Source organism: Homarus americanus, unplaced genomic scaffold, assembly GCF_018991925.1.
Source record: "Homarus americanus isolate GMGI-L3 unplaced genomic scaffold, GMGI_Hamer_2.0 scaffold24694, whole genome shotgun sequence".
Taxonomy (NCBI): domain Eukaryota; kingdom Metazoa; phylum Arthropoda; class Malacostraca; order Decapoda; family Nephropidae; genus Homarus; species Homarus americanus.
In genome coordinates, this window is record NW_024732780.1 from 1,906,700 (window position 1) to 1,930,201 (window position 23,502).

Below are 23,502 nucleotides of genomic sequence, written 5' to 3' on the forward strand. Positions count from 1 at the left end.
TGAATTGGAAATTTTCGTGAGCTGGAACCAATTACCAAAACCCATTGAAATGGTTTGGTTAACGAACTTTCGAGTTAACGACCTTTCTGAACGGTTGAGTTCTATATATATATATATATATATATATATATATATATATATATATATATATATATATATATATATATATATATATATATATATATATATATATATATATATATTAGGGTACTAGCCACTTCAGACGAGCTATAAATAGCCTTGTTATCTCCCCTCCATCTCACCCTGAGCCAGAGGGAAGCGTCTTGGTAAATAACATGTTTGCTTATTTTCCATTTACTTGAAATAGATTTACCGAATTGCAGTTTCAATTGTTCCTCTTACTTTGACAACACAACATACATACAGTATATTATTTCTCAGTTTTGATCTTTTTTTTTAATTTTTGTATTTATTTATAGTTAGTTACTTAAAATAAAGCCAATTCACTTCAAGTAATGGCATCAAATATTACCAGCTGGTGTAGTGTAAACACTAGTGACGTCACTTGAGCGTCTGTAATTAACCGTCGATAGTTTCAAGAATTAATGCACTCATTTACTGAATATTCTTTGTAAAAAAATAAAATTTAAATCAATTATTTATAGGAGATAAATATTATTATGAGTAAATATACCGATACCGGTATGCATTACTGACCACCTCCACGGCTAAAAATAGCCCAATCTCGCGGTCACTTTTCCTTTCTTGTCTCCTCACTGGCAAATGGGGGGGGGGCGTGGGGAGGGGTGTGTGATGATAGCTGTGTTTATTACAGGGGTATAAATCTCTTTTACGGTATGTTAGACAGGTTTATAATACATTTTTATTATTTTAATATACCGGTAATCTTAATTTGAATCCAGCTTGCCAAACGTAAGTTTCAGTATAAAATAATTAGTGGTAAGACCTTGTGAGTGGCTTACGATGTTTTCATCACCACTCTTGACACACTAAACCACAATATTTAAGAGGTAAGAATTTTAAACTTGGTGGTTTAGACGACCCCCTAACTTTGGGCAGATTTTTTTAATGTTCAAATTTCGTCTTATAGGCCGTGATATACGGTAATTAGAAAATTATGGGGGCCCCATGTGCATTCAGCTGACTACATTAAAGGTTAAGTGCTCATTCACACTGTATCCATTCCTTATTATTTATTACTTTCACTGTACTGTATCCATTCATCATTATTCATTACTTTTACTGTACTGTATTTCATTGTAGATTTTTTATTAAATTTTTTTTATTTTTTTATTTTTTTATTTTTATTTTTTTTATCTATGTCGGACTTACGACCATGTCGGACTTACGACCTGGATTCGGGTCCCTAACTTGCGTCGTGAGGTCAGGGGTCTGGAATCAACAGTAATAAAGAACCATAATGAAATGTAAAAATGAAAAAAAATCAAGAGTGAAAACAATGTAGGGGTATGCTATAATGAATCTAATTGGTTCTAGAACCTTATTCTCGTTATATAGCATTCGTTAAGTAATAGGATTAATCCGTTCCAGGCCCCAAATACAACCACTTAACGCACAGAAAAATATAATATAAAATTGTAAAAATTAGCAAAAAGTGTACATATGCATAAACCTAAATAAAAGTATCATTAATACTTGTAATAAAAAACAATAAATTAGTAAAAAAAAAAAATTTTTTTTTTTTTTTTTTTTTTTTTTGAATGTTCGTTGTAGGAGTTTCGTTCGTTATAGCATTCTCAATTTTATAGGTAAAACCGTTCGTTATAGGAATATTCGTAGTAGGATCCGTTCGTTATAGCATACCCCACTGTATGTTGTGTTGTCAATAGTAAGGGAAATAAATGAGACCCTGCAATTGTGTGTTGTGTAAATGAGGCAGAAATTCAGATCAGCAACCTGGGACTTGGTCACAATTTTTGTGATGACAGAAGTTCTTTGACTTTTCCATTTTTTATTCATGGTTTTTGTGCTGGTTAATGTTTTAAAGCAAATTCTATTGAAATATGAATGGCAAATGAACAAAAATGAATAGAGGGACTTAAATGAGGTAGGTTAGGGAAAGGTACTTTGAAAATGTATGTTTTATTTCTTCAGACTTTATGTACTATTAACCGACCTTTTGGATTATCCGTCGGCCCCTTCCCCCCATATGTGGTCGGTTAATCGAGGTTTTGCTGTATTACAATGGTATTCTATTCATACTATGATTGATATAATACATTCACGGAAATGTAATATTTTTGCTGAAATGACGTACGTATTACAGTGGAAACTGGGATAAAATCGTGACGAAAACAATCACTTTCGCTTTCTTTCATTCAAAAGATGTTACCGTAATCGCTTTTCGAATGGTTTTCAGTTAAAAAACTGTTGCAGCACAAGTGAATTAGGATAGAATATTATTGTAATACAACAGTTTTTAAACAGAAAACTATTCGAAAATCGATTACGGTAGACTACTGTATGAGCAATCGCAGCCCGAGGCTAGGGCCATCTGGTTCATATTTAAACACGTCATCAACACACACACACACACACACTCTCTCTCTCTCTCTCTCTCTCTCTCTCTCTCTCTCTCTCTCTCGCTCTCGCTCTCTGTGTGTGTGTGTGGCGGTAACATCCATTAAATATGAAATAATCCTGTACTGTATGGGATTATTATTGGGAGCAGTTTTTATTTCTTTCCATTTCACATCAAAGGAAAGCTTCACAAGTTTTGTGGAATTTAAATCATCATTGTTCCTGTTCCTTTTGATGAGGCAGAAATTCATATTCTCTCCTTGAAATTTTCTGAAACTACACTTATTTTTTCTTTCTTGTATCTTGGAACTGACTAGACATACAATATTCTGGCCGCATACCCATTTTTATAAGCTGTATGTCTTTTCTTAATTTTTTACCTTGTTCCAATTCCTTTATAATGGGTGTACATTAGTTGTTGGTTTGGTGATGGTTCACTGGGTTAGTTAACAGCTTGTCACACAGTTTTGGTATCCTAACCTATTCTTTGTGAGTGGCCTGTGATGCCATCCAGTGAGACACGATGGTCCACTTGAAAAATTTAATTTTTCTGGGTTTACACCACAAAATTAAGGCGTTTCACTGCAAAATATAGACAAATGGGAGTAATTTAGGGTGCTGCGAAATAAGTAAATACAAGTAGCAAACCATGAAATAACGAGGGTCTACTGTACTTTGAGTGCAGCAGTCAATTGGATACAGCACTCACCTCTGTGTTCCATGGGTCGAAGTTTAATCCCAGTTCACCCAGCTGTAAATGGGTTTCTAAGTTTATAACTTCGGGAAGTGCAGTACTGGTTATGTTACTTCCTTATGTAGTGAAGGTTTAGTATACTGTACAATGTTCTGTATCCACACTGCCCCTAATGGGCAGTCATGCCATTGAGACCCACATTCACTGTAGTGTGAATAGTGTGGAAATACTATACTGACCGTACAGAAATACAATATATTATACTGTATTGTACTGCAGTACAGGGTATTGTATTGTGTATGCTTATTTACCATGTAGAAACATACTCAGAAATTCTTAGGTATGGAGGTCAGAAGCTTAAAGATTTTTTTCTAGCCTTACCTTATTTTGTATGACACATGGAAAGGCAGCTCATGTGTCATGCTGTAAATTAGGGAGCTTGCTGCAGTTATTTCCTAATCCACCTAAATCTCCTTAAAGATATACAGCTTCTGTTGAGTAAAGTTTAGTGCTTATGATTTATTTATTTATTTATTTATTTATTTATTTATACTGTACTGTACAGTATATACCGGTTATTTACTTTTTTATTTTTTAAATCTATACCTGTATTGACAGGTGAAAATATGACATTTGAAATTCAAGCTTCCAAGGTCAATACAGGTCCAAATGTGAACCAGAAATAATTTATAGTAATTAATGTTAATTTTAAAAGGCGTAAATCAATTTTGGTGATAAAATAACCCCCAGGAAAAACTCATAACTGCATTACCCTGTTCACTAACTGTTATGTTTTAGAAATGCTTTGTTATAATATTGCTAATACAGTATTCTAAGATAATAAACTGCAGGATATTACTGCACCACTAAACTGATAATGAGGTAAACTGGGTGGTGAGGAGTGGAATTGATCACTTTAAGTTTACTGTACCTTATAATACTTGTGTATAAAACGATCTCGTACATAGTTCGACCCCTGATTTATTGGTAAAGAAGCCTGAGTTTTTCATATTTCTCTTTTACAATTAAGACCCTAACTTTTAAGAAATGCTAGGTATAATCTTAGACATAATTTGTAGCAAGAAAACAGATTCACACCAATGTGTCTTGGCTATGACCACTACCGCAACAGCTAACAATATGAACAATGTTACTAACTCTGAAACTGAATTCCCACCACTTACCAACTCCTATGAGGAATAAGATAAAATAATACAATAAATACCAGTAATATATGAGGATTAAATTAATACATTATTAATAAATAATTAAAAATAATATATTGCCATTTGGCTGCTGGATGACATTTTTCAATCGTTTCACTGCAAACGGAAGAAGCTCAGAACTGATGAATCCCTCACTCCTCCTCCCCCACTCAACATGAACCCTTATTACAGGTATTCCTATTTGTTTTTGCCAAGTTGAGTTGCCAAGTAAATAAATATGCCATACAAAGTACTTCATCCTGCCTGGACATTCAAACTATGCCGTGAAAATTTAGGACAGGAAAGTCACCCAGGGTCGCTATGGTGGACGTAGAGAAATATCACTCGGGCTTTAAGGGTTAGTATTCACGTGACCTGTGATCAAGTCACTTGATGTCAGGTGAGCTCATAATGGCGTCAAGGCTAAAAAAGGTAGAAATTGTGAAGTCATTTAGCTAGGTCATGAATTTGAAAGGAAACAGTCGGTAATATTTATAATAAAACATTCCTATATAATTGATGTTGTATTTTGTTATTCCTATAATTCATTCATCCTTATACAGGTATAATTCACAATATATTCCTATAATAAACACAGTATTTCTAATAGAAATTGTGATGTAGGGGTGATTTTTAGCTTTAATCTTCCATGTAGGAATCATTTTTTATGAGAATTGTTCAAATGGGAAGAAGTCGTCTATCTGGGTATCATTTTAGTGGCATCTTGGGTCATGCTGCTATCATGTGAGAGTGGATCACCAGTGCAGGCGTGAGATTATGTGGCACTGCCACCTCATCAATTGAGATGCTTAGCTCCTTAAAACTAATGTTTTTTGGGAGATGGATACTTTTGTTAATTGTGTTGATGGAAACATAAATCTGAAAGATTTTGTAAGATTTTTTATTCAATAAAATTAGTGCAATTTGTGGTAAAACTGTATGCAAACTATTATTGCTTCATGGATGCCTGTATGTCAGACAACACCATGTTGTTTACTACCCATGTGGCATGCATATTGGATGCTTGTGTTCTCCCTGGATTTATATAATGCACAGTCTTGTTCAAGATTCTTTGAATACTGCTGGAGACAGCTGGCAAGTCAAGGATGTTTGCTTACCATAGTACGTAGTAAAAATTATGAATAAATGTAAAAGTGATCGGAGATTGGTTACTTAGTTCCCCGTTGCTTAATTAACTGGTTGGGCTTTGTTGTTTCGTATTATATTATACTACGTACTATAGTAAGCAAACGGCCTTGAGTTGCCAGCTGTCTCCAGCAGTATTCAAAGAATCTTGAACATGACTGTACATTAGTGATAAAATTATTGAGTAATGTCATTGAAGAATGATTAGAAATTAATTTTCAAATAATTTTATAATAGAAATTAAAAATTAAAAATTTATAATATTGTACACTGGTTTAGTAGTGCTGTTAATGTGTGTCTGTTCTGGGCAGCCGAAATGGCACAATCGTTTTTCATCAAACTTGGTGGAAAAATCCCAAAAAATTCGTAGAGTGGAACAAACCAAGTCCCATGTCGATGGTTTCTTTAGGAAGGCATTAATTAACCATTTTATTTACTCTGGAAAACGATGCAAGTCTACGGACTTGGCGCACCCTCGTTAGCTGTATACTGTCAGCCGGACGGCGGTTGCGCGCTAGCCAAGCACGAGCGTTTAAACTTTCACTGGGCATGAAGGGCCCACGTTCACTTGTCTCTACTAAGTACGAGAGCTAAGACACTGCATATGCAAACAGGCTGGGGGTTGCGGGGGGTGGGAGTTGGATGGGCATTGCAGCATCCGCCAGGTTTATTTATTGATTCAGTATTATATACTTGTATGATCAGTGATAGATAATATAAAATATGTAATTTGACTTAAAATTAAATGGAAAAGTTAAATCAGAAGCTATTCACTCGGGATACATTCCTGGAGAGAGAGAGTTTTCAGCATATCAGCTTACAACACAGTCATTACAAGACACTGTATAGTATTTGATATGGAGATACATTCCATACATTCCAAACAACATTATTTATTACCTTTGGGTAGTACAGTCAGCCAAAGATGCACCGACCCCACCCTGGGTCTCGTGCTCAAAATTTTACCTGGCAATTCTTGGTAAAGGAAGGCTGTATGTAAAGGTGATTGTGATTGGTGGATTCTTTTTTGGCTCTATCACTGTCAGGTTAATTATTAAAGAAACCAAAGGTAGAATTTTTTTAATAAGAAACTATTCATTTTCATTTAAGGTCATCAGAAGTTTCCAATTATTTTTTATATTTGCTTAAATAATGAAGAAAATTTTATTAATGACTTGGCAACTCAACTACAACCACAGCTGCCACAAGATTTTCACATTAAGTTTTCTTCATTATTTAAACAAACATACGAACATTTGGAAACTTCTCATGACCTTAAATAACAATTCTACCTTTGGTTTGTTTAATAATTATCCTGACAGTGATACAGCTGAAAAAGAATCCACCAATCTCATTCACCTATACATACAGCCTTCCTTTACCAAGTATTGCCAGGTAAAATTTTGAGCACGAGACCCAGGGTGGAGTCGGTGCATCTTTGGCTGACTGTACATGACTGTACAACTGATTAATTAATAAACCAGAGAATATGCAGATGCATAATACATTGAAATATTATTTATTAAGTGATGATAAATACATTGCAGTACTATTTACTAAGTTCTGAAGACATGTTGTGATCAGCATGAGAGAGAAAGATAGTGAGAGCAAGCTCGATCAGTTGTTTGTGCTTTGTAAACAAACAGCCATATTGATTCATGGGTGTGGAATTCTTTTTTAGGGGGAAATTTGATTATTATAATTAAATTTTTTATCAGCCTGGCACCATATGAACCTAAATAATATGAGAATTATGGTGAAATTGTATCTCAGTGAAAACAGCTGTTGACAACCAGACTTATGTCTCATTTTCAAATGTTAATAAATGGAACAATAGAAGTAGCTAACGATAATGGTAAAGAAAAAGAGAGATCGCATATGTAAGTGCGCATGCACACACGTGAAAACATATCGTCATTACTTTACATAAAAATATGAAAGCAACACTTATTTACTGTTCATACATATTTTAATTAATGTTTCTGAATTTGTTTTTATTGAATTAATGTACATGTGTGCAAAATTAACAATACAATTTATTAATAATACGTGGAATATTAGAGGAGACGAGACGGCTGCCGGCATTGTTTATGTTAAAGCTTACGAAACCAGTGACTGATTGGTTCTACATGTAAAACTGAAGAAAATAAGACCCTGAGTTTAGCTGTAGTAAAATTAATGTAAAAAATGAATATGGTTGCTTGAAGTACCTGTAATGTTATTTAATGTTAATAAATGGAACAATATAAGTAGCTAACCATTAATGGTAAAAAAAAAAGTGAGACTGCTCGTATGTAAGTGCGCACATGTGAAAATATATCGTCATTACTCTACATAAGAATATGAAAGCAACACTTATTTACTGCTCATATATATTGAAGGGTTAAATGTTGTACTCTGTATAGACAAGCAGAGAGAGAGAGAGCAGCCGAACTGCCGGATGTAAACAAACCTTAATTTCCCGCGGCTTTTTTTTTTTTAAGGGGATTAGCCCACCCGGGCATAGGTCACTGACCCACATTGGGGCCTGAGGGGCAAAAATTTAATACTCCTGTAATAATAATAATAATTCAGATAAGTAAAAAAAAAAAGCCTGCCTATCTACCTATTGGACAAACTAAAATCGTTCCGGACCACGGGAGTTTCCGGACCACAGAATGCCGGACTAGAGAGGTACAACCTGTATATCTAAAATTTGTATGTCTAATGCAAAATCTATGATGTTTATATTCAAAATGATCATCAAATTGTAAGAATTCCAGCAATGTAAATTATATTGTGGCCCGGTAATTTGTATGAATTTTATGAGCTAAAACAAATATCTTCAGTTAAAAAAAAAAAATGTTCTTCACGACACTATCTGTCAATCAAAGTACCCCACCTTGCCTCCCCCCCTCTTCCAACCGGGCCAGATGGTCGGTCCGTCCCAACCCTCCCCCCACCCCCCACCAACCTCCCTTCAAGAGAAAGGTTGGGTGAAAAAACTAGATTTTAACATTTAGTATTAAATAATACCTCAGATTAAAGTTAGGATAATATAATTGACATTGCTGGATTCCTTGTAAAACCCGGAATATTTTGAATATAAATGTCATATATTTTGCACAAAAGATAACATATTTACTCAGAGTAAACATTATATCTAAAATTTGTATGTCTAATGCAAAATCTATGATGTTTATATTCAAAATGATCATCATATTGTAAGAATTCCAGCAATGTAAATTATATTCTGGCCGGGTAATTTGTATGAATTTTATGAGCGAAAACAAATATCTTCAGTTAATAAAAAAAAAAATATTCTTCACACGTGCCAGGTGGTCGGTCGCCGGTCCCTCCCTCCCTCCCTCCCACCCACCACCAACCCTCCCTACCAAATAAATGTGTGGGAATACCAGACTGTTTACCTTTTTAGTAATAAATAATAAATCAGACTAAAGTTAGGATAATATAATTGACATTGCTGGATTCCTTGTAAAACCAGAAATATTTTGAATATAAATGTCATATATTTTGCACAAAAGATAACATATTTACTCAGAGTAAACATTATATCTAAAATTTGTATGTCTAATGCAAAATCTATGATGTTTATATTCAAAATGATCATCAAATTGTAAGAATTCCAGCAATGTAAATTATATTCTGGCCGGATAATTTGTATGAATTTTATGAGCTAAATAAAAAAAAATTATACTTCACCCGCTTAAAGGGGTACACCCACCGCGGAATATGAGCATCCTGGGTTCTGGCAGGGCACCGTGTAAACGTGGAAACGCGGAATGTGGGACCACGTAAAGTGAGGGTTGACTATACTATATATATATATATATATATATATATATATATATATATATATATATATATATATATATATATATATATATATATATATATATATATATATATATATATATATATATATATATATATATATATATATATGCATACCATCATAAAATTAAGATGTTATATTTACTACAAAGTATGTATTATGTCGGAAAAAGTATATTATATATATATATTATAGTCTTATTTACTCGGTCAATTGATATATATATATATATATATATATATATATATATATATATATTATTGAATATATATACTACATAATATATATAAATATATATCTTATATATATATATTAATTAATATTTAAGAGAAATTTCAATTACATTAGGTTTTTAACACTTATGTTAGTAGAAAAGATGGCTGAGCACCCAGGAATGGGGGGTTGGTTCCGAGGCAGAGGGCAGATTATTGGCCCTCACCTGTATCAATTGTATCACTATCCACCACAGAGACTTGCAAGGCCTCTTTGTCAAACCCCTCAAAGTCCATATCCTCACTATCACTATCACGGCAGATTCAACTAACCAGGACCAAAATGAAATACTGTAATAATGATAATACAAATAAAAATTCTTCTAAAATCAGCTTTAATCATAAGTTTGAGTACTGCGACCAATGGGGATCAGCTGCCATATTTTTTTGCTATGATAAACAAAATCAATAAATAGCATATCATAAGATACAATTGCACATATTTTATGAAAAAAAAAATAGCTCCTTCCACACCCAAACCATCCTCTGAGCAACATGATACAGTTCAGGTAGTCACCCAGCTGACTCGCAGACAATTGGCTGGTTGTGTATACAGGTGCTCCCCGACTTACAACGGGGTTAGGGACCCAAATCCAGGTCGTAAGTCCGACATGGTCGTAAGTCCGACATGGTCGTAAGTCCGACATGGTCGTAAGTCCGATATAGAAAAAAAATAAATAATAATAATAATTTCAATTTTTTTTTTTTTTACATCTACAATGAAATACAGTACAGTAAAAGTAATAAATAATGAGGAATGGATACAATGTGACCGAGCACTTACCTTTAATGTAGTCAGCTGAATGCACACGGGGCCCCCATAATTTTCTATTTACAGGATACATGGAGACTATATTAATTGGATGAAGCAGAGGAGGAGACAGGGCTGGGTGGGTCATCAATGTCGCTTCCTTCAGACAGGTTTATGTGCTGGGGTAACTTGCTGGTTGAAGGTATTGGATCATCTTGAGGGAGTGAAGAGGCAGCACTGGTGGGGCGTGAGGAGCCAGTACTGGGGGATTTCTTGAAATAGGTGTCCAATTTAGACTGCACAGTTTGTTTTTTCTTTTCATTATAAATCTCTCTGTAGCAAGCAAGTGCATCTTGGATCATTCTGTCAACTTTGGCATAACGCTCATAATTTTGATCCATGCCATCAAACATTTGCATTCCTTTATTAATTGTAGCAAATGCCTCTGCCATTTGTTTCACTGAAAACTTTTTGGGGGGTGCAGGTTCTTCTTCTACATTTTGTCTCTCTTCTTCCTCTGCAATTTTCTGTGCATCTAGTTCAATAAGATCCTCGTTACTGAGCTCTTCTGCTACACTTTCAACCAACTGTTCAACATCTTCATTATCAATTTCTAACTCCAGCTGTTCACCTAACTCCACTATCTTGTTACTAATATCTGAAATAACTTCATTTTCATTAACTCCTTTGAAACTGTATGTCCGGTCAGGAATGCGCTTCCACAATAATCCAGTCTCATCCACATTGAATATTTGTTCAGGCAAATAATTCCCTTCCACAAACACTTCATCTAACTCCTCCTTAAAAGCTTCGGCAGCACCAACATCGGCACTAGCTGCCTCTCCACTCACCTTAACATTGTGTAGACATTGTGTAGCATTTTTTAAATCTATCAAACCACCCATGACTTCCTGTAAAGGTTTGATTACATTCATCTCCTGCCTGCTCCTTCAGGTTTTGGAACAGGCTTCTTGCTTTAGCCTGTATGGTTAGACGGCTTAAGGGTACACACTTCTGTATCTGGTCTTCTATCCATATCATCAATAATTTTTCCATATCGTGAATAGGACCTTGTCTTTTCTTTGAAATTATAGTTCCCTTTATTGGTGTTGTACCTTTCACTACATCACGAATATGTTCCTTGTCCTTCAGAAGAGTGGATATGGTGGAGTGTGAGAAACCTAGGTCATGTGAGATTGTTTCTACAGTCTTTCCATTCTCATGCTGAGTTATTATCTTCATTTTCATCTCAAAAGTAATTGCCTGTCTCCTTTTCTTTGGAGCACCACCAGCACTCTCACTTTTACGCTTTCCAGTCATTATAAAGTCAATTAAATACGATAATAACGAAAGTTCACAACGCGATCAGTTTATAGGATATGGTAGCCAAACACCAACTAAGCGCTCTACTGAGTGAGTGCACCCACGCTCTCGCCCGGGACAGAAACTTTTCGGTATAGAAAATGCGCGCGTCATTTTAAAATATTTTTGGTCACGACTGCCGCGGTCGTATGTCCCGACGGTCGTAAGGTCAGAGCAGGTCGTAAGTACCGATGGACGTAAGTCCAAGCAGTCGTAAGTCGGGGACTACCTATATGCCATGCCGTCACATTGGGAGGGAGCGTGGCCACGCAGTTATAGCCCTCTGCCTCCACACTTATTGACTTTCCACATATACACATCCATGCTCTTCATTTTTCTTATTTTATAGTTATATATATATTTTCTTTATTTCAAAGTCATATTGTTTATATAGAATGAAATAAGTGTTGAAGAAGTCTGTTTTTCTGAGACACGAATTCACGAGGGCAGCCTGTAGCACTGTTCACTGAAGGATTTATTTGGGAATCCTAAGAGTGAGATTCAATTAACCGGAAAATCTCTGTATAGAGAACCTCTCAATCCCCATACGTGCTGGATAACTGGGATTCTGTATAGCGAGTGCTCTTCTCATATGAGTCTCTCTTACTGAGCTGTAACTGAGCATGGCACATGAGGCCTACCACCCACACTCGATGTGTTCACATGAACTTCTCGATGCATTACTACAGTTTTATCACATTTTTTTATAATGTGGTTAGTTAATTTCAATATTACTGTATATTCATTCATAATAGATACTGTATCATGCATTGTACAAGGTGACAACTTTTCTTTATCTTTTTTTGTGTGGTTTATTGTAATTACACTTCCCGGGATATGTTGACCTCTCAGAATGGCTATGGTAACTATGCATAGGGCAGGTGTGAGATTAGTGTGAGGGTCAGTCAGAGATAATCTAAATTGGTTGATTGTGGTACAGTATACTGTATGGATATTATATTGGAGACCATGAAGTCATGGGTTGAATATATAGTATTCTTATTTCACTTTTATTAAGCTCGTGTGTGTGATGCTATGTCTGTGCCTGTGTTTTACTGTACTATATCATGACCTATTTTTTAAAAGTAAAATTTATCTTCCTAGATGGTAATTACAACAGAATAAACAAAACTTTCTTGCATCAGATTGATTCTGAAGCTGTGACCCTGGATCCTGAGGCTGAGGATGGTGAGAAAGTTGTGTATGATGAACATGGCACCCCTGTGGCTGATGAACCTTCCCATTGGTTACCTGACATTGCTCTCAAAGTGGATTTTCTCATCCTAGATACTGTGTATGCAATGGAGGAAAAAATAACCAATGCATCCATGCAGAATAAGGTAATTGGTACACTTTATTGTTTTAGTAAGCATATTAGTACTGTCTTATGATATTAAACCTTCAAATGTGGAGGGTTAGTTCAATTCTGTATTCTCTCTTTAAAAGCAGAGCATATCAGGAGATTAGGGAACAGTGACAAATACACCAAAATAATTTTTTTTAAATAATTGCAGTTAAAGTTGGAATGTATAATTTATCTTCAATGAATCTCTATAACCCTCCTCTTGACTATGATTAATATGATTTCAAAAGCTGGGAAATTCAGTCTAGTTTATGGATATGTTATGCCAGCTTTAGCTAAGAGGGTCATCCCTCTCTCTTACCTCTTAATTACACACTGTTTACCATTCTTTAATTTGGAATCTCGTTTTTTTTTAATTACTTGTACTGCTGTATATTTCTGAGATGGTGAACATGATTAGTCATTTGGAATTAATATGTTCTTGATTTGGGAATCTGGATTTCCCTAGTTTCAATGAACAGAACAAGTGTCTTGACATGATGGTTTCTCATTGGTTAGACACTGGCTCAAAGTAGACTTCCGGTCTTCTCATCTCTTTCCCTTTTGGATGGATAGGTAACTGCTGCACCTCCACTCATTTGAGGCTGGCTCTGCAGTTAGATATTTACTGACCGAGCAACCCTTGCAGACACAAAGGAATCCTAGTAAATCTCTCTAAATAGCAAGAGTTGCTTGACTATGGTATCTGGCAGAAAAGCAATTTCAACATCAATGCTCCTTTTTGTGGTTTGTCTCAGAATATCTGTTTCTTCCCCTCAGCTTTAATGTGAAATTTTCTTGCTTTGTTCTTTCATATATGGCAGGGATGTGTATTCTTTAGATTTCACCTTTATTAGTACTCTATCTTGATATATATTCACACAGAGTTGGCGCCTAGGTGATAGTGGAGACAAACATGTTGGAGAATTTCGTGCATCTTGTCTTCAGCCAGTGGATGAGAATGATACTCGCCTTAATCCCATCCATGTTGGCAGGGATAGACTTTTAGCACTCGAAGAAGGGATTGAGAGAAGATATCTTAAACCGCCATTAGGTAAGAATAAATCATCCAGTAAATAGGCAATTATCAGGTTATTCTTTTCATTTAAACATTTTGTGAGACATCATCATCATCACCATTTTACAGTAATTTTTGGGGGCGTCATTAGATTGCCTGTGAGTACCTGATGGCATGGTATCTCAGTTGCCATCAAGCAAATTTTTAGTAAGTTTTATGGCTGGATACCCTTCACATTGTCCACTTTTACAGAGTGGGAACTGGGAATTACCATATTTAGGAAAAAAACCTTTAGTGTGTATTTCCTGCTGCAGTCATAGTTTTCTTAAAATCATATAGCCAGTGAAAGTAAATGTGAGGACTAAATAAAAATAATACCAATAAATAAGTTACAACAAAAAATACTGTACAGTAAAGCCTCCGATAACAACGGTTCAACTAACAAGATTCATATCTAAGACCCTGGTTAATTTAGGACCCAATTCAATTTACGCCATTATATTCTTTTTATTTACAACGAAATAAAAAAAAATATTTCATTTTCATATAAATAATAACTAAATCCTGATATTATAAAAAAAAATACACGTCTTGCGCACGGAGGCTGCCGGGCTTGTTAATAGTGACGCCAGCATTACTAGTATAAACAATTGAGCTGGCGGGCCCTTTGTTTTCATGCATCTGAACAGGAAAAAGAGAAAAACTTTCTCAGGTTTCTTACAGCATTTTTGCATCCCTATTCAACATGAGCAAGAGAGCAAGTGATGGTAGTGTTGTTTCAAAAGCTAATAGAAAATGTGTAAGCTTAGCCGAGAAACAAGGTGTAAAAACGATATGAAAAAGGTGAGAGGTCTGTGGATATTATATGGAGCAAGATATGAACATATTTTCTGAAGTGGATCCATTAACAGAACAAAGTATTAAAATTTAAAAAAATACAAATGACCTCTACTTAAAGATGTATAATGAGAAAAAAAAAGCAGCTGTGCAAGGTTCTTTTGACAGCTTTATTATTCGAAGGCCTAACCCATCAACTTCTGCTACACCATCAAATTCAGCATCATAAGCAGCTTCAACATCAACTTCAGGTTCAGTAACAGTTTCAGCAACAGCTTTATGAAAAGCTACAGCTTCAGCCAGAGTTGAACCAGATGACTTGGTCATCTGAGTAAAAACTTGCACAACATCATTGGCTGTCCTTATGTTTTAGTCTTTATCACCATTGGTAAGTAGAATTTTTGTTTTACATTCATAAGTATCATTTAAAACATATATGAACAGTAAATAAGTGTTGCTTTCATATTCATATGTAGAGAAATGACGATATGTTTTCACATGTACTGTACATGCATTGGCGTTCCCAATCGTCTCGCTTTATTTCTTCACCATTAGTGGTTAACTACTTGTAGTGTTCCATTTATTAACATTGAATAACATTACTTAAAACATACATGCAGGTACAGTATAGTCTCGATTTACTCGCATTTGGTTTACGCGGTTGGTCATTTACGCGGCACCTTGCCAGACCGACAGTTTTTAATTACACGGTTCATTCCATCATTTACGCGGGAAGCGGCGCGGGCAGGGTGCGCACAAGGTCGCCCAGTCAACAGAAAATAACCGAGTTCTTCACCCGCTACCCACCACAGCTAGCCCAAGTCAGTGATAGTGAGGATATGGACTTTGAGGGGTTTGACAAAGAGGCCCTGCAAGCCTCTGTGGTGAATAGTGATACAATTGATACAATTGATACAGGTGAGGGCCAATAATCTGCCCTCTGCCTCGGAACCAACCCCCCATCCCCTTGTGCTCAGCCATCTTTTCTACTAACGTAAGTGTTAAAAAACCTAATATTATTGATATTTATCTTAAATATTAATTGTGTGTACATACCATCATAAAATTAAGATGTTATTTTTACTACAACGTACGTATTGTGTCGGAAAAAGTGTAGTTTGGGGGTCGGCCCAGTCTCTATTTCAATTAATCCCATATGTTCTGTTATTTCGTTTACGCATTTCTCGTTTTACGCGGACCTCCAAGGGTTCAATTGACCGTGTAAATGGAGACGATACTGTATTCATTTTTTTTTACATTAAGTTCACTACAGTTACAACCAGGGTCTTATTTTCTTCAGTTTCTTATGTAGAACCATCGTCACTCACGAAAACAATGCCGTCTTGTCTCCTTGTGTGTGTTTTAATATTCTACGTATTATTAATGAATTGCATTATTCATTTTACATATACAGTCAACCCTCACTTTACGCGGTCCCACATTCCGCGTTTCCACGTTTACGCGGTACCCTGCCGGAACCCAGGATGCTCACATTCCGCGGTGCGTGTGCCCCTTTACGCGGAGAGTGTCCGGCTCGATGCTATTTTTAGATTCGCCCCACCCACCTGTTCCCACCTCCTCCCTCCTCCGCCTCCACCTGGCCAAGCCGTGCGGTAAGGTTGCGCAGTGCATGTCTCTGTTGCGTTATCACTGACGTCATATGACGTATCGGACTGTGATTGGCCATGCATCCCTACCTCCCTCCGTTGCTAGCTGTACTGGGTTTAAAGTAATATGACGTGTCCACCCGGGGGAGGGAGGGAGGAAGGAATGACGACGCTTGACCTAGCCGCGGCAGTTTCATCCCTCCAGGCCACACCGTGTAATCGTGCATCCATTGTTCTGTAAAATGGCTTCCGCCGGACCACCGCCCCCAGAGAGAAACCTTTCCTTACCTGGACCCAGCCGCCCTAAGCCCAAGAAGACACGACGTTCCTTAAGCTACGAGGTGAAGTACAAGATCATCCAAGAGTTAGAGAAAGGAACAAGACCGGTTGATTTGGCGCGCCAGCATGGTGTGAACGAATCTACGATCCGGACGATAAAGAAGGATGCAGCCAAGATAAAGGAGCACATGAAGATCACAGAGTCTACAGGTGTTTCTATGATCAAGTATTTCCACAACCAGATGCTTCTCAAGACGGAAAAATTACTTGTGAGCTACTTGGTGCGTCAGGCGCGACGGAACATGGCAGTCGACACGCCCTCTGTTAAGGAGTACGCACGTGAACTGTATGCTGCAGTGTCACGAAAGATGGGAATTACAGAGCCCAAACCCTTTAATGCTTCCTCTGGGTGGTTACAGAGGTTTAAGATGCGGAACAAGATCACCAATATAAACATTGGTGGTGAAGAAGCTAGTGCTGACCGTGCTGCGGCTAGGGAATTTCCTCCGTTTTTACGTGAGATTATGGAGGAAGGACAGTACACCGACGAACAGGTGTTTAACATGGACGAATCTGGTCTTTTTTGGAAAAAGCTACCTTCCAAGACCTTCGTTGTGAAGAATGCCAGCAAGATTCGGGGCCGGAAGATGCAGAAGGAGCGCATCACCGTCCTGTTTACCACCAATGCCTCCGGTACCTGTAAGCTCAAGTTATCGGTGATCCACACAGCCCGCAAGCCGCACGCCTACAAGAGCATGGGCATGACCAAGCTAAATGTCCACTGGCTGACCGCACGTAAGGCGTGGATGTTCTCTACACTGTCCCTCTCCTGGTTTGATGACTGTTTCGTTCCCGATGTAAAGAAATTCTGTGAGCAACAGAATGTGCCATTCAAGATTTTGTTGCTGCTGGACAACGCACCAGGACCCTCGCCCCAACTGTTAGATCGTCACCCCAACGTAAAAGTGGTCTTCCTTCCTCCCAACACTACGTCTATATTACAGCCCATGGACCAAGAGTTAATCTGTAATGTAAAAGCTGCATTCTCAACAAAAAAATTCAAGCTCCTGAACGACTACACCAACACCAGGGAAGAGTTGCGTAACCTGAGTGACACCACCACCGATAGCAAAAAATACTTGTCAAACAATTCTGGAGAATATTCAACATCAAGAAAGCTGTGGACTTCTTGGTGGAGGCATGAGATCAGCTGTCTGTAGCAACTGTTCGTCACGCATGGAGACATGTGTTGCAAGGCATTCCGAGCGTAAGGCAGAGTCAATCTGTGACTGGTGAGGTTCAGACTGTTGCAGTAGCAGTGGACCTTGCCAGAGAAGCTGCGCAGAGTGTTACAGCTGCAGGCTTCTCCGAGACCACCAACGACGACATCCTGGAGGTGATGAGGGATCCTGATGTGACTACCGACGAGATGGTAGTTGACGTCAGTGAAGAGGCAGGTGGTGTGTCATCCCAAGAAGAACACCGCTTATCCCATAGTAATGTTAGGGGTGCCATCGAGTGTGTTGAGAAAATCAAGCTCCTCCTTTCCGACGACCATGACGCAAACAGGTATGAAATCTTCACTACCCAGCTGTTGCAGACTATGGAGCCCTACTTCAAGGTTTATCACGACAACATAAACACTAGCCGTCAGCAAAGCATAACAGAGTTCTTCACCCGCAACCCACCACAGCCAGCCCAAGCCAGTGATAGTGACAGAGGTAAAGACAGTGAAGATGACTTTGAGGGATTTGTCAGGGAGGCCCTGACAAGTGTGGATGACAGTGATGGTTACTCACCTGAGTGCCAGTAGCCTGCCCTCTGCCTCGGAACCAGCTTCCATCCCCGTATGCCGACCCATCTCTTCTACTAACGTAAGTGTTCAACCTAACTTTTAGTTTTCCTAACCTATCCTTTATTTTTCCTAACTTAACCTTTATTTTTCCTAACTTAACCTTTATTTTTCCTAACCTAACCTCTTCTATATTAATTGTTTGTGCATACCATCATAAAGTTAAGATAAAATTTTTACTACAACTTAGTTGTGTGTCGTCAAAAAGTGGAGTTTGGGGGTCGGCCCGGTCTCTATTTCAATTAATCCCATATGTTATGTTGTTCATTTTACGCGTTTCTCACTTTCCGCGGTACCCTGTGGGTTATATTAACCGCGTAAAGTGAGGGTTGAATGTACAGTAATACCCCGATTTACGCGGTTTCGCTTTACGTGATTCTACATTTACGCGGTACCTCGCCAGAGCCGGAATTTCATTTTACGCGTTGCATCTACTCATATACGCGTTTGAAGTATAATTTTTTTATCTAGCTCATAAAATTCATACAAATTACCTGGCCAGAATATAATTTACATTGCTGGAATTCTTACAATATGATGATCATTTTCAATATAAACATCATGGATTTTGCATTAGACTCAAAAATTTTAGATCTAATGTAATAATTTGGTTTACACAAAGCAAATATTTTATCTTTTGTGCAAAATATATGAAGTTTACATTCAAAATATTCCCTGACCAGCAAGGAATCCAGAAATGTCAATTATATTATCCTAACTTTAGTCTGAGGTATTATTTATTACTAAAAATGTAAATACTGTATACTGTTTTCTCCCAAACATTTCTCTGGTAGGGATGGAAGGTGGGGGGTAGGGAGGGAGGGAGGGAGGGACCCAGCAGCTTGGGAAGAGGGGGGGAGGCGGAGGTGGGGTTATTTTGATTGACAGATGTCTGGGTGAAGTTATTTTCTTTATTTAGTTAAGATATTTGTTTTAGCTCATAAAATTCATACAAATTACCCGGCCAGAATATAATTTACATTGCTGGAATTCTTACAATATGATGATCATTTTGAATATAAACATCATGGATTTTGCATTAGACATACAAATTTTAGATCTAATGTAATAATTTGGTTTACACAAAGCAAATATTTTATCTTTTGTGCAAGATATATGAAGTTTACATTCAAAATATTCCCTGACCTGCAAGGAATCCAGAAATATCAATTATATTATCCTAACTTTAGTCTGAGGTATTATTTATTACTATACCTTAAAATCTGGTGTTTTCACCCAAACATTTCTCAGAGAGGGAGGAGCCAGCGAGCCGTGGGAAGGGGGGGGGGAGTTGAGTCCATTACAGTGAACCCTCACTTTACGCGATCAATTGAACCCACGGCGGCCCGCGTAAAGTGAGAAATGCGTAAAGTGAACAACATAACATATGGGATTAATTGAAATAGAGACCTGGGCCGACCCCTAAACTCCACTTTTTCAGACACAATACCTACGTTGTAGTAAAAATAACTTCTTAATTTTATGATGGTATGCACACACAATTAATAATTAAGAGAAATATCAATAATATTAGGTTTTTTAACACTTACATTAGTAGAAAAGATGGCTGGGCACACGGGGATGGGGGGTTGGTTCCGAGGCAGAGGGCAGATTATTGGCCCTCACCTGTATCACTTGTGTCAATTGTATCACTACCCACCACAGAGGCTTGCAGGGCCTCTTTGTCAAACCCCTCAAAGTCCATATAAGTCCATATCCTCACTGTCATTATCACTATCACTGACTTGGGCCGGCTGTGGTGGGTGGCGGGTGAAGAACTCGGTATTGTTTTGATGACTGGGCGACCTTGTGCGCACCCTGCTCGCTCCGCTCTCCGCGTAAAAGGGTACACACACCGCGGAAAGTGAGCATTCCGTGTTTGGCAGGGTACTGCGTAAACGTGGAAACGCGTAAAGTGGGACCGCGTAAAGCGAGGGTTGACTGTATTTGAATGGACATTAACCTGGTGACTGTATTTCTCTTAAATATTAATTGTGTGTGCATACCCTCATAAAATTAAGATGTTATTTTTACTACAACATTGGTATTGTGTCGGAAAAAGTGGAGTTTGGGAGTCTGGCCAGTCTCTATTGGAATTAATCCCATATGTTCTGTTATTCCATTTTCTCGGTTTTCTTTTTACACAGTACCCCGTGGGTTCAATTGACGGGGTATCACTGTATAATCATTAATTCAATCAAATACATATTCAGTAATAAACAATAATGAATCTTTTGTACATATTCTTAAGATAAATGACAATGTTTCCTTGAGGGCGCAAGTATACATTGGCGATCCACAATCAGTCCCACTTTTTTCTTTAACATCAGTGGTTACTTTTACTGTACGTTGAATAACATTAATTAAAACATACATATTTTTTACATTAATTTTACAACAACAACAACCAGGGTCTTATTTTCCTCAGTTTCAGGTGGATAACTGACATTATGGGTGTAAACACTGACAACAATGTCGTCGTCTCTTATCCTCTTGTGTGTTTTAATAGTCTACGTATTATTAATGAATTGTATTGTTCATTTCGCATATACAGTCTCTCCTCGACTTAAGACGGTTCTGTCCCGACAATCAGGTCGTAAGTCAAAAAGGCAAAATTAATACATAGATATTAAAAAATGGGTGTCTCTTTTTCTTCTCAGCACTACGAGAACTCTCACTTTTACACTTGCCAGCCATTTTAAAGGGAATTACAAACGAAAAATTTTTCGGTACACAGTGCAATCACTAACGTCAGGACTCAAAAATACTTAATGAGAAAAATATTTTATATGACCATGGCCGTCGTATGTCCGGGTTGTCGTAAGTTGAATATGTCGTAAGTCGAGGAGAGACTGTATAAAGATAAATTCAATCAAATACATATTCAGTAAGAAAAAAGAATGAATCTCTTGTACATACAGTGGCCCCTCAGTTAACGAACACAATTCGTTCCACAGAGTCGTTCGTTAACTTTATCTCTTATTTCAATGGAATATTGGATAATTGGTTCCAACTCACAGAAAAAGTACATACAAAGTACTGTATACCAGTAATATAATTAACAAAACATTAAATATAAACTAAAGACAGTAGAATACTATATTTTAATTTACTTTGAGGTGTGTATGTCATATTACTGGCAGCTTTGTTTACATATCAAACAGCTGATTGTAGAGGCAGTCGATGATGATGCCATATTCTTTACAGAGTGCATTGGTTCTAATGCCTTCTTCATGTTTCAGAATAATTTCTGCACTGTATATTATCAATATATTAACTAAATTTCAGAATGACCATTAATTTTAATGTAAAAATGCAAAAATATTCAAGAGACCAACAAAATCGATGTTCACTCCACTATAAACAAAGTTAAACTGAGAAGGGTTGTTGGGTGATTCAATCAGCTGTTGAGCACACAAAAACTGTTCCCTGTACTGGATATATTATCAGTATGTTAACTAAATTTCAGAATGACAATAATTTTAATATATAAAATGCAGAATTATTCAAGAGACCAACTTTCTTGATATTTTTTTCACTGGAAACGAATGTAAACATAAAACCAATTACTGTATTGGCGGACTATCCGACCAGCTGATCAGCTGATGCGCACAACAAAACGTGTTTATCGTAAGGATTTCGTTAATCAAAGTTTTGTTCGTTAATCGAACTGAAAATCCTTATGGGAGCTAAATCATTAACTGAAATTTCGTTAATCGAACCTTTCGTTAACCAAGGGACCACTGTATTCTTAAAAAGATAAATGACGTGGTAACCTTAAATGCGCACGTTATATGTTGGCATTCCCAATCCAACTCACTTTTTTTTTCTTTGCCATTAGTGGTTAGCTACTTCTATTGTTTCATTTATTAACATTAAATAACATTACTTAATAAAACCATATATATTAATTTTTTTACATTAGTTTTACTCCAGCTACAACCAGGGTCTTATTTCTTCATTTTCTCTTGTAGAACTATCGTCTCGGACTCCCGGCTGTAAACACTAACAAAAACAATGGCGTCCCGTCTCCTCTTGTGTGACCATATTATTATTCATTTATATTGTATAAGGTGCATTCAGAAACATTATTTAAAGAACATAGTTTGCAATTTTCATTAATTGTATTGTTTTTCGGGGTAAAGAGGGTAAAAAGGCACGCAAAAGATATGAACAGGTCACACTTGGGAATGCATCTCATTGTTATTGCTTTATTTTAATGGTAATTAACGATTTGCGATATGATGATTCACCTTGCACTGCAATATTGAAGGACACATTACTGTCGTTATTCGAGGCTTTACTGTATTTCCAAACCAGTAATTAAAAGCTGAATGAAAGTTTTAACACAATCGCCATTGCAAACACTCCCTGCTTAGCCATAGCAACGCAGACCAGCAGTGATGCTACCTCCTCCATCTCCCTAGCAACGCTCCCCCTTTCCCTGCTCCCCTGTCTACCTCCCTTACTGAGCCAGCTAAACTCGTGTGCAAAGAAATGTATACAGCCATCTCTTGATTTACACAGTAGTTACTTTCTTGTCAATGCCCCTGTAAATAAAGAAAAACCTATACCTGTAAATCAAAATAAATTATCCCATAAGAAATAAAGGAAATGGCAGGGGTTATGGGAAATGCTCCCTAAAGACTTTATTTTTTTTATCTATTTAACAGTATGTTTTATTTACAATAACATAACAACAATGATAATACAAAAATAATAATAAAGCAATACTAGAAGCAAACCTAAGAATACAGTAATAAGAAAATAGATTTAAAA

General features: G+C 36.9%; 1 protein-coding gene across 16 annotated transcripts in view; it reads left to right on the forward strand.

Annotated features, from left to right (window-relative positions):
- The window catches only part of LOC121868978 (bromodomain adjacent to zinc finger domain protein 2B-like), a 390,896-nt gene that overhangs the window by 331,490 nt on the left and 35,904 nt on the right, over positions 1–23,502 (forward strand). For all 16 annotated transcript variants that reach the window (XM_042370010.1, XM_042370019.1, XM_042370013.1 and 13 more), the window contains 2 exons: positions 12,934–13,128; positions 14,016–14,184. In XM_042370010.1, coding sequence (XP_042225944.1) covers positions 12,934–13,128; positions 14,016–14,184 — 364 coding nt within the window. The remainder of the gene's footprint in view (positions 1–12,933; positions 13,129–14,015; positions 14,185–23,502) is intronic.